Consider the following 13,502-nt stretch of genomic DNA (forward strand, 5'->3'; position numbering starts at 1 on the left):
ATGAATGAATGAATACTCTTCTCTTCTCTTCCGAAACTGAATTCTCTTCCGAATCCAAGTGTACTCCGAACATTTTCCTGCATGCCTCCTGCGCCTTTGCTACCTCTTTCTTTGCAGCCTTCCTGGCTGCCTTATAACTTTCATGCTCTGCTGTTTCTGCTCCCGTACCCTTCGCCTTCTGCCACTCCTTGAGCTTCTTCCTCTTCTCGTCAACCTTCTTTCCAACTTCATCATCCCACCACCATGTTTCCAAGTGCCTCGGTGGTCCTTTTGTCCATCCACATACCTCACCAACGGCTCCCAACAGACTAGCTTTCATTGACATCCAACCACTTTCAAGCTCAACCACATCATCCTCTACCCTACTTAGCCTCTCTTTTAATGCCTCCCTTACTGTCACCTCTTTCAACCTCCACACCTTCATTCTCGGTTGGTACTTCACCCGCCGAGCTCCCCTCGCACCTTTCACCCTTATGTCGCAGACAACCAAGTGGTGCTGTGAAACAGCCTCCTCCCCCGGGATCACCTTTGTGTCCCAGAGGTGCCCCCTATCTCACCTACGCACCATCAGGTAGTCAACGGTTGTCGTCGACCCACCTGACGTGTATGTAACAAGCTTATTATCCTCTTTCTGGAACTGAGTATTACAAATCAACAAATCAGCTCCATCAGCAAACTCCAAAATCCTTTCACCTTCTCCATTTCTCACACCATATCCGTAACCCCCATGAACTCCCTCAAAACCATCCATACTCCTTCCCACATGTCCATTCAGGTCTCCTCCCACCACAACAACTTCCTCATCTTTCACGTTTTCCATCAGCTGATGTTCCATCAGCTGAGCTTTCAACAAAGACATCACTGAAGGGTAAAATAAACTCACCAGATTGATGTACTGAGTTCAGAAAGTAAACCCAAGTCAAGAAAAAAAAAAAAATTCCATATTAAATGCCAAGTCTGTACATTAAAAATCGAGTCACAAACCCAAAATCTCCCAAAATAACTTGTGGCAGTAGAATTTTGTTTTCCTTTGTGCTTATTCTGTTGTGTACCTCATTGTTATACTTTTGTACCTATTTATTGAGCTTCATCGTACTCTTTCTTTGCACTTTTATAACTGTTTCTGGCTTGACCTTCCCACCTCCAATTTTTCAGTTTTTCAACTTATCCCTCTTCTCTGGCTGACTTTTCCAAGCCTTTGTCTTATCTTCTAAACCATCCCCGACCACCCACCACCCAACTATTCTCTTCTATTTGCCTCTGTTTTCAACACCTTACCTTTTCTTTATTTGTTTGTTTCTTTCTCACATGCGTTTGGCCAGATTCATTTATCTATCCATGCGAAGGAATTTTAAAGTAAGAGTAAGCAATGTGAGAATCGTAGCCGGTGAAGAATGTTCGGCTCTGCATCAATTGGAGGTTGGAGATGTTTATTACCTCCGCCACCAAAGGTGGATGGAGGTTATGTTTTCACCCCTGTCTGTCTGTCTCTTTGTTTGTCTGTCTGTCCGTTTGTGAACAAGATATCTCAAAAAGTTGTGGATGGATTCGGACGAAATTTGGCAGAGATGTAGCGTATGAGACAAGGACGAAATGATTAGATTTTGGTGAAGATCCGGAATTCGGATCCGGCTACTCGGATTTTTTAAGTGATTCTTCACCATTCACCTTTCTCCCTCTCTCTCCCTCTTTGTCCCTCTTTGTCTCTCTCTCCCTTTCCCTCCCCCTCTCTTTCTCTCCCTCTTTCTCTCCCCCTTTCTCTCCCTCTTTCTCTCCCCCTTTCTCTCCCCCCTTCTCCCCCCTTCTCCCCCCTTCTCCCCCCCTCTCCCCCCTTTCTCCCCCCTTTCTCCCCCTTTCTCCCCCCTTTCTCCCCCTCCTCTCTCCCTCCTCTCTCCCTCCTCTCTCCCTCTTTTCTCCCTCTTTTCTCCCTCTTTTCTCCCTCTTTTCTCCCTCTTTTCTCCCTCTTTTCTCCCTATTTTCTCCCTCTTTTCTCCCTCTTTTCTCCCTCTTTTCTCCCTCTTTTCTCCCTCTTTTCTCCCTCTCTCTCTTGCTCTCTCTCTTGCTCTCTAACTCTCCCTTTCTCCCTAACTCTCTTCCTCTCCTCTTCTCGTCCTCTTTCTCTCTCTCTCTAATTCTCTTCCTCCCCTCCTCTAACTCTGTCGTGGCTCTGACTTTGTGAAGGCAGGGGTACACCATCCTGGATGTGGGGGATCTCTGGGGTCTCTCTTGCGAGATTGATTGGCTGTCTTTGTGCCATGGGCTTGTTTGAGAGAACTGTCCAAGGCTACACAACAACAACTGAAGCGATTTTTATTTTAGGAATGCCAAGTGAAGTGTATTTGGCAAATAAAAGGAATCTGCATTGATGATGTTTTCGTTGATATGGAGAAAGCCTATTATCGAGTGGCAAGCGCTGTTGTTGTTGAACGGGCTCTCCAAAGGCAGCTCATCCTTGAACCAGTGGTAAAAGTAGTCATTGGAATGTGTAAAATTTTAAAAAATCAAGAACTACGGTAATGACCAACTTGGGATGCACTGAAATGTTTGAAGTGAAAGTAGAGTTACATCAGGGATCAGTTTGAAGTCCTCTACCATTTGTAATAGTGATGGAATAATTGACGAATAATGAAAGGTTGTGCATCCCATGCGTGTTATTGGATGCTGATGACTTCATATTGAATGTTAAAAGTGGAGAAAAACCAAAATAAATGTTTTTTAAAATGAAGTAGTACAATAAAGGTTTACACGTCAACATTAATATGTAATGAAGGTTAAGGTGAGTGGCGAAGAAGGAGAAAGGAAAGAAAGTGGTCAATGACCTTATTCAATATACGGAAAAGGAATTGGACGTAATTCCATGTAGGCAGTTACATATGGTGTCACAAGAGGTACAGTGGTGTAGGTGGAAATTTGATAACAAAAGCTGGGATTTTCAAATGTAAAATGTGAGGATCAATCTTTTAAAGACAAAAAATGAACAAAAGCAAATGCTCCTGAGCTCAGAATTCTATTTAGCAAATGTGACAGTTTCTGTTGCCTGAGAGACATGATAGAGGCATCAGGAGTAGAATTAGCCGTTTGATCATGAGTAAAGTGAGCCTGGAATAAGTGCAGACAACTAGGTTGTCATGAAGCAGAAACTTTACATTATCAGCAAGGGAGTTTATAAACCCTGTATGAGACCGGCATTGATCCATGGGAGCGAAACCTGGTCACTATGGGTTGAAGATGTATAAAAAAGGATGCAAAGAACAGAGAAGAGAATAATACAATGGAGAAATGGATTGTCTCTGAAAAAGAGAATCCCGAGCTCAGAAACCAGGAAGAATTTTAAAATAATCAATGCTAGTGGAGAAAACTTGGTTGGTGTGGTCATGTGCAACGAAGGTCAGAAAAAGATGGTGAGAAGAAAGCAATAAAACTCGTGATAGAAGGAAGAAAGATGGAATGACAACCTTGAAAAGTAATGGATTGAAAATGTCAAGAAAGATATGGAATGTCTGGGCTTGCATGAAACTGATGCAATAGATACAATCGTATGGAGAAATGCCATCGTTACACCAACCCTCTGGAAAAATGGGAAAATGGTTTCAAAACTTTTTTTGTTGGCGTTTAGCAATGATCGTTTTCTCGGCTGTCTTTTCATTTGCAAGGATGTCTTCTCCTATGTTGCCTTTTAATCGATATCGTAACGTTTTGGTTGCCACACATGGTAATGCAAACTTAACGGCTTTGTTCCTGTGCTAGTTTGTGCAGAGCTGGAAGTACAGTTGGACTGCTCGGACAGCAACAGCACAGACAACGAGACAAATGTGGATGATGCCGGAAGCGCCAACCGCCTTTACAAAACCGTGAAGGCGCAGCCAACGCAGACGATACTGGTGTTGGTCAAAGACACAGATGCTGCAGATGAACAGGAAAGCAATGAACGCGGCGCGCTTCCTGAAAGCAAATCACATTTGTTGAAATGCATGAAGCATCACTTGGACAAAAAGCCAACAAAAAGAGACAAAATCCAGAAAAAAAGACCCTTTCAGTGCAAAGAGTGCAAGAAACACTTCATCCATAAATCGCATCTTGCTACTCATATGCGGAGCCATAGGAGTAAAAAGCCCTTTGAATGCAAAGAGTGCGGGAAAACTTTCCTACACAAAGTCAGCCTCCGGCTGCACACGGAAAACCACACTGGTGAGTTCAAATTTCGGCCTTACAAGTGCAAAGAATGCTTTAAGTACTTCCCAAATAAATCAAGTATGAATGTGCACATGCGGTATCACACGGGTGAAAAGCCTTTCACGTGTGAGGCATGTGGTAAGGCCTTTCACGAGAGATCAACTATGTTGAAGCATGTTCGGTCTCATACCGTCGAAAAGCCGTTCGAGTGCGACGAGTGTGGCAAGACTTTCCTTCACAAATCGAGCCTGAAACTGCATGTTGGACTTCACACCGGGGACTTCAGTTCCAGGCCGTTCAAGTGCACGGAATGCAACAAAGCCTTTCCAAACAAGTCGAGCTTAAACACACACCTTAGGTACCACACAGGTGAAAGACCTTACAAGTGTCAAGAATGCGCTAAGGCCTTTCACGAAAGATCGAGTTTGTTGAAGCATGCTCGTCGTCACGCTTTCAAGAAACCATTTGAATGCCAAGAGTGTGGGAAGGGTTTCACATATAAAGCAGGCCTCATAGTTCATCTTCAGCATCACACTGGCGACTTTAGTGCTGCACCACACAAATGCACAGAGTGTCATAAGGGCTTTCTGAAGAAATCCATGCTTACGGCGCATATGAGGCTTCATACTGGTGAAAGGCCCTTTAAGTGTGAACAATGTAATAAGGCCTTTCGCCAGAAAGGTTATCTCTTGAAGCATACTTTATGTCACACTGGTGAAAAACACTTTGCTTGCAGTGAATGCGGGAAGACTTTTGCACGCCAAGGCCAAGTTGTACTTCACAGCGTGGTTCACAACAAAAAACGCGAGAGGTCATTTGTGTGTAACGAATGTGGGAAAGCCTACATGACCAAATCTGCCCTGCGAAATCACCTTCGATCTCACGTCGTTGGAGAAGACACTAAACCATACAAGTGCACACAATGCGGTAAGGCCTTTCGAGAGAAGTCTGTTTGGAAGGTTCACGTCAATATACACACTGGTGAAAAGCCTTTCAAATGCGACGATTGTGATAAAGCCTTTAACAGAAACACAAATCTGATGAGCCATAAGAGGCGGATGCACCCAGGTGAAGTAAAATTCGTCACGTGTAAGAGGTCCTTAAGATGTAAGCAATGTCAAAAGGCCTTTACTTCCGAAGATAGTTTGAATGAACATCAAAGCCTTGATGCCTGCGAACGACCGCGGTATGAATGTATAGAATGCGGCAAGTTGTACCTCCAGAAACTTGGCCTGGTTGAACACATCAGGTCTCACACTGGCGAGAAGCCGTTCAAGTGCGCAAAGTGCGGCAAATGCTTCGCCCGCAGGACCATCCTTAACATCCACCAGGCCTGCCATTCTGGCACAAGACCTTATCGTTGCAACGAATGTGGAAAAGGTTTTAGTCGTAAAAATGGCCTTAATAAGCACCTGACGACCCACAGCAGGATCGCTCGTGCTATCAAACTTGGCAAGATGAAGAAGGAGAAAGATAGCAATTAGGATTTGGGGAAATACAGCTGTGGAGAACATTTCAAAAATGTGTAAGTAGGTGCAAGCTCAAATGCAAGTACTTCTTTTTAAAATATCAAGTGTGAAAATTGCTTTGCAAGAAACTGGTAGTACCACAATCTGCATATTTCCAAGGTTTGAGATGTTTTTTCAAATGCAATGTCACAAGCCCAATTTATGTATCGCTCTCACTTGTACATATTGTTGTCTCTTAAATGATATTGTGAAGATTCTTTCCACATCTTATCTGAAATTGTGAACAGTTATGACCATCAAAGCGTGCGCAAAATTTGTTCCTGATGTTGCTTAAAATATTTTCGTATCTTTGTCAATCATGCTTTTTATCATGGATGTCGAGATTAAATGATCTTTTCAAACGCAGAAATGCTTGATTCCCTCATCCGTGCCTCCTGCCCCCATTACTAACCAAAGTAAATTGTCCTGTGGCTGCAAAGTTTCAAATGTGTCCATTTGTATCTTGACTGCCATGGCTTGTGTGTGTATATGTATATATATATATAAACTGAACATCAAAATTAACTTATCACTTTCATTTTTTGAAATGTGCAGCTTTACAAACACATTTCTTCAATTGCAATGGCTGATTATGCACCGGGAACTTCACTTCAATCACCTGGTTGATCAACAATGGCATGGCATGCTTGAGTGGTTCTGTATTGGGATCTTTCCCTTTAAATAATGACCCTCATAATGAAATCCTTCAGTTCTCGTGGTTAGACATTCATTTACTGCTGTCTATAGTCACTCTAGAGGCTTCTGACAGGGAAAGCACCCATAAAATTCAGATGCCACGCCTGACATCTGAACAACATTTAAGGGCAATTGGGATGCTTGAGGTAGGTGTAAGCCAGCAAGCAATTGCCCAACGTCTTGGTTGCTCACAGCCTGCAATATCCAACCTGGCCAGGCGTTACGGTGAAACTGGAACTGTGAATGATGGTCCATGAAGAGGAAGACCATGGGTAACCACCTTGCAGGAGGAGTGGGACAGACTTTCCCAGGACCGCATCAGATGCCTGGTACAGAGCATGCATCAGAGGTGTACAGCCTGCATCACAGCTCAGGGAGGACACACATGATATTGAAGACTGCTGTCATTCTGTCCTTGACTGTTAGGAGTGTTGTGTCCATTCCTGTGTCATTTTGTTTTGACTGTATTCAGGTGCATGCCTTTGTGTTGCAGTGCTGTGACTTTTGTTGCACCACCCCTTGTGATATTCATGCTTTTTGTTTTTTTGTGATTGAGGCAACCTCTTGTTTATTGACATGTTTAGAAAGATAGCTGAACTTTACCTCTGTGTTCAAATATTTTTCATTTTTGCATGGAGAATTTCAATGAGTGTCCTTCTAAAGATTTGATAAGTTTCTTTTGATGTTGAGTATATATATACTGTATATATTTTTACGGTCCGCGGATATGGATGTTGTTTGCTGAGCGAAGGCACCGCGGCCGAACAGTTTTTTTCCCGACTCACCCGATTCACCCAGACGTTGGCCGTATCGCGCCACAGCTATTCAATAGGGAAAAGACAAAGACGACGGATGTGAAGAAAAGGAAGACGAAGGCAAAGAAAGGTTTGGAAATACGATTACTATTTATTACTATTTACAGGCTCAAAATAACCAAGGAGAAGGAAAGATAATAAAATAATATACAGAAGCTTTTAGAGACACAGGGAAAATACTAGCTTATACAGACTTAATTACCTACCCAGGACAGAACAAACAAAACAAACTCATGTACGCAAATGGGGAACTTGCAGGCAGGAGTGGCTGGAAAGGAGAGGAAGGTCCGGAGCTGGCAGCACGATCGGCGCGTTCGGCAGCCGCCGTCCCTTCGCGGCCCTGCTCAAAACCGCCGTCCAGGCCCCAAACGGCTGTCGAGTGTTGCTGCTGGGGACGCTACCGCTGGCGAGCAAGGTGACGAATAGCAGGCTTTTGCGCTTCCCTGGATGATCTCTGCTTTTGGACCTCACAACTCAGCTCTTGTCATAGCTCATCTCATAAAAGCTCATCTCCCTTCTCAGCTCATCTGCTTTGCACCACCACGCAGCTCAGCTCAGCCTTGGACCTTTTTGCAACTCTTGGGGAACGTCCCGCGGCGGGTTATATAGGCCCCGCCCCTCAACCTTCGCGAACCTCCTTCATGTTTCTCTCCACACCCTCTCCAAGTCCAACCCCTTGTTCGTGGTTGGTTGAGTGGGGCTGACTCACTATGACCCTCTATGACGAGGTGGGGACCCGCCTTTCTTCCCCAACCCTGCCTCGTGGTCAATGGCGGCAATTGGAGGGGATGTAATTGCCAATTTGAGGCTTGGCCATTACGAACGGGGAAATGGAGGTTTTTGGGAATGGGAATGAAGGGAATCTATCTCTCACTTGGTACAATGGAGTGTCGTGTTAATGGAAGACAAGGCCTTACCCTAAAACACATAATAAGGATATAAACTACTGAACAAGGGTATTATAGTGTCCTTCAATGTGGTGTTTCATGGAATTAACTACCGGGACGCCCTTTTTACCTTTACACAACTCTGGAGGCAGGAGGCGCAGTATAGACAATAATAATAATAAAGCACACAAAAAATAAATACCATCCTCATATCCGCAACACTGCACCCTCCTCCTCTTAGGCACGTCCCGGGCCTACAACTTTTATTTAGTGTGACACGTAGGTGTAGTTCCCTCTACTTTTAACCTGACCATGAGTGCGACAGTTTTAAAACATAGATAAATGTGTCCCGCTGCTCCATTGCACCCTACCTAACAGACTCACGCCCACAGTTAACCGAATTGCGGAATGGTCTTCAAACTATACACTGACGGTGGGGAGCATTATTTACAGTGACGCTATTTTATTTACAAAACTCAACCCAGGACCTGTGATTGTTCTTTCTGGGGGGGAGACAGTCTGCTCTGCATCGACGCACCATGAAAGCACCCAAAAACGCACCAATACACCCTCAAGCACCAATCGGTGCACAGTCATCATTGTTCATCAATGTTCAATAATAAAAATAAAAACAACAACCCCTAACCCTGCAGGTGGTCTCTTGCTCTTCGGCTCCCTCTGCTGGCTATTATTATTTCTTCCAGTTGTCTTTTTCCTTCATTTTCTTACTGGCGGCCTATTTGAACCGAAAATGAAATGCACCCAACGTGTCCATTTTTATTTATTTATGGCCCACAGGGGCCGACTAGTGTGGTTCACCTGTGGGGCATCGGTGCCCTGTGGCCAAGGTCCGCCAGCAAGATTTCGGGCCCTCATGGCCGGTTCCAGCAGAGGGGCCATGCCCCAACCCATGGGGTCCATAAGTGGTGCTCGGCCACAGACATGTGGTCCATAATGTGGTGCATCGATGCAGACAGCTGGTTCTGGGAGTTCCGGGCACACAATGGCGGACTCACGCACGCTCCCCTCGGCGCCCAGTGGCGCTCAGGTCCTCATGTGGGAGACAAGGGGGGAAGACAGATGAGTGAGGGGTAAGGTCACAAGGGTACACATCAACCAAGGCAATGCAGGGCGAAATGCGTACGGAGAGCGAAGTGAGAAAGCTCGTCCCTACCGTACGTCACCCCCCCTGTCACCTACACTACCCTTGCCCTTACCCCATATTTACAAAAATCTACACATTTACCAATCCGTCGCTATCGTCACGTCTTCCCATATTTCCCATCCCAAATTCGTCTCCACAATCCCTCTATCCAAAATTTGCCATCACCCAATTCATCATCAATCCTCATAAGGAGGAAGAGATGGAACATCAAGCACAATGTCACACCCACGTCATGATGCGTCTCACAATCCAAACATTTGCACAAAAATAATAAAACATGGCATGGTGTGGAGTGACGTCACCTCAGGTGAGTGGATGCAGATGGTGCGAGGAGACTTCAATCCTAACTATCCTCTAAATGATTTTAACACACTTTACACTACCCGGGGTCTCTCCCTGGCAATCCATTGGCCAACTTACACTATGGGTTCTAAAAACCAATTCCCATTGACCAAACTGTGGTGCTTCTGAATTTGGGGTCTCACTCCCCCGATTCATCTCCCGGTGCCCTTGCACAATTTCTGGGCTGTGACGTGTAGCCCTCCCAGCAGGTCTACCCACCTGCACACCTCCACCACTGTAGTTGCCACCCGAGCTTACCTGCTCCTTACCTAACCTATCTAACTGGGGAAGGCCCCTCCTGGCTCTGTCACCCCACTCGGTGCCCTCTGGCACTGGGCTACCCGGGTCCGTCCTCCGGATCCTCGGGCCCCATTCACAACAACTACCGGCTCCCAGAGCCCACCTGCGGCCTCACCTGGCCGACATCCTCACAGTGGTGGAGTGCCCAAACCAACTACACACACTAACAGGCTACACGCCCAGCCATTTCCACAACACTAATGCACCCATCCAAATACCATTCTTTCACCCGCACCACAGATGCCAATATCCAACCACAATTTACCTGTTCCCTCTACCTAACACTTACACTACCCGCCCCGGGTATTCGTGATGGGGGTCCATCCTTCCCTCATTCACACCTTCGCACCATCCACTCCACTCCATAGTTTCCACCATACTCACTCCACGACCATCCATTCCAATACTCCATATACTCCAGACCATTTATTCCATACACCTGTTCTCCATTCACCTGTAGTTGCACACCTGTGCAATCTCACCTGGTTGCACCTGCACCCTCCTTCCTTCCTGGACCATTTGGTCAACCCAACACCCATCACCTTCACTCACTCATACACTGCTCCACACACCTGTGCAATCACACCTGTTCCTCACACTCATTTACTCATACCCTGCTCAATACACTGGAATACACCTCCAACACTCACACGGCATCATCTCATCTAACTACTCCCCTCTGAAACTTGCGCTTCCCCGTCGCCCCTTTAAACTATTGCGCTCCCACGTCATTATCATCCACACTAATCTACCTGCGTCCCCACTACAGGTATCCTTGTCACTAACTAATCTTAACGTTACCTAAGGTCATCTTCTAGGTCCCTACACATTATCCAAACCCTCCCGGGCTACTGAACAAGGGTATTATAGTGTCCTTCAATGTGGTGTTTCATGGAATTAACTACCGGGACGCCCTTTTTACCTTTACACAACTCTGGAGGCAGGAGGCGCAGAATAGACAATAATAATAATAAAGCACACAAAAAAAAAATACCATTCTCATATCCGCAACAATATATATATATATATATATATACAGAAAGAAAATGAAACGAGAAGCTTGCTGCTCCCCACCAAACTACCTTTGCACCCTTTTGTTACCTCCACCACGGAAGGTGGGCAGAGGTTATGTGTTTCACGCCTGTCTATTTGTTTGTCTGTCTGTGAACAGGATATCTCAGAGTTGTGGACAGATTTGATCGAAATTTGGTGGATGAGTTGGATAGGTGACGAGAACAATCCGAAAAGATTTTGGTTCAGGACAAGATCCAGATCCGACCTATCAGTGGGATACACAACGCAAACTGGTCAGCCTGGCTATACCGAGTGCCGTTCCAGTTTGAACTGGAATACAGAATGTAGAAATTTATGGTGAGTGAGTGTGACTGAGCTGCTGCAAACTATCAGCGTTTGTAACTCAACAGCATCAATGCTCTACCTTAACGTTTTTCATTCAGTGTGGAACACAAACAAACACGTGAAACACATGAAGTAAAATTCGTGAAAACAAGGATCTTGTATAACACTCGATTGTTATCATGGCTCTGGTTGTTCTTGTTTGTGGATTCATTCTGTGTAGTTTTATATATTTTTCTTATAGAGAGCTTCGTAAGCGAACCTCTATGGCAATTGCATGTATATGTAAATCCATTCAAAATTTCACTGTCATTCCCCATTCCCTTGGGAACAAAATTTCATGTCATTTCAAATGTCCCTTCCATGATCCGCCATCTTGTATTCGCAGTATGGCAATATATCTATTTCTGGTGACGTCAAACGTTTTATATACACGAGAATCCCACATTTTCTGATCTTGAGTTTTTATTTAATTATAATTATAGGTGTTGTTTTTAATGTTTACTTCATCTCTTGGCCTTGCCGTGTTTTAATTTGTTGGGTGTAGTAACTAAGGTAGTGTAGCTGGTGGTACCTCATGAGGTGGTTCATATATCTTAAGATTTTTAATAGAGAGCTTCGTAAGCGAACCTCTATGGCAATTGCATGTATATGTAAATCCATTCAAAATTTCACTGTCATTCCCCATTCCCTTGGGAACAAAATTTCATGTTGTCATTTCAAATGTCCCTTCCATGATCCGCCATCTTGTCCCTTCCATGATCCGCCATCTTGCTCATGTGATCTTGCTTTGGTCTGGCGCGACCGATGAATTATTTTCACCTGGTGATTAAAATCAATAAATTACAATACAGTACTGTACAGAACGGATTTTTAATTCGAAACCGCTCATCATTTACGCCAGCTACACCGACTTCTTTGTTCCACCAGCTACACCGGCTTCAGTTTTCCGCCAGCTACACCGACTTCATTTAATCCAGGTACATCGATTTCAGTTTTTCGCCATCTACACCGACTTCAGTTTTCCGCCAGCTACACCGACTTCATTTATAATTCTAAGCCCAAGATCAAACAACCTAGCCTAGCTAGGCCTAGGCCTACAGATGTTTGCAAGGGCTGCGTACTCGACCGACTGACCATTGTCGACGAAGCTCTCACTCTACGCAATGCGTATTTTCATATTATTGCTTTGCAAAATATCACTACTGTATATATAGTTTTTGTTATGCTCGTTCCGTGTCCTAAAGGGTTTCTACTGTCTTAGAATAATAAATGTTTCCATTCAAACTGCTGTGCAAATAAACCATACATTAGCACTTCTTCCTCTTCTTCAAACCCGCAAAGAGGCTTTTAGAACTGGCAAATTCGTGATTAAACAAACGGGTTTTTTTTACGGTGTAGATGTTTGGTTTCTGTGTTTACAGTGTTTGTCTCTCTGTATGTATATATGTCCCTCACATATTTATCCTACGTATTGGGTGAGTTTTATAGGTGACAATTACGCTTCTGAAAGGTAGAATGTATTTGGCTTTGCCAGTTATGTTTCTTTCAACACCCTTCAGGGAACGTTCGTTCATATATTACGTCATATACCTGGTTGGGGCAAATTATTACACTTGATCATTCGGGGAACTGAAATTATGGCAACCGGGTGATGACGTATGATTGGGGAGGGTGGGGTGCATGCCCCCCAGATCATATATAATTAAAACTTTGATTATGGTAAGGGCTCTTCAAACATTGAAGCATTTCTTATCACTGCCTCCAACCACCCTAAGCCTGGTGTTGGCTTAACAGTTAGGGTGGAGGGCTTGGGATCCCAGGGTCCTGAGTTTGAATCCCAGTCCGCTGTTGAATTAACACCAGGTGGGGTTGATTCAGCCTATCATCCTTCCGAGGTTGGCACAATGAGTAGCAACTCACTTTGGTCCTCTCTCAAGGAGGTAGGTGGCAACACCTCATTCTGTAACACACGCAGTGGTGTGTGTCAGGATGGTGCTGAGTGACATGGGCGTTGAGGAAGTTAGAAGTGGAGGAATGGTTGATCAGAGTAGTGATGGCAATGTACAAAAGAGCGCGCACAGCTGTAAGGACGAAGGACTGGTGTTGATTGCGGAGAGTATGGATGGACTGAAGGAGAAGATGAACAAGTGGAAATGGCGCACGCTGAAAGGGAGTACTCAGTTTTCACTCCGGTTGTTTGTTGTACACCGCACCTTTCCTATGCCGTCTCCAGGCATTGCAAATCGTCATTGCCGGG

At 44.8% G+C, this 13,502-nt stretch overlaps 1 protein-coding gene across 1 annotated transcript in view; it reads left to right on the top strand.

The window, feature by feature from the left end:
- LOC137427582 (uncharacterized) overlaps positions 1–13,502 on the top strand; it is a 168,817-nt gene that overhangs the window by 78,980 nt on the left and 76,335 nt on the right. The window contains exon 6 of the mRNA XM_078777284.1: positions 3,748–5,654. Coding sequence (XP_078633410.1) covers positions 3,748–5,654 — 1,907 coding nt within the window. The remainder of the gene's footprint in view (positions 1–3,747; positions 5,655–13,502) is intronic.

Source organism: Myxine glutinosa, chromosome 5 (genome assembly GCF_964187855.1).
Source record: "Myxine glutinosa chromosome 5, kmMyxGlut1.1, whole genome shotgun sequence".
Lineage (NCBI taxonomy): Eukaryota > Metazoa > Chordata > Myxini > Myxiniformes > Myxinidae > Myxine > Myxine glutinosa.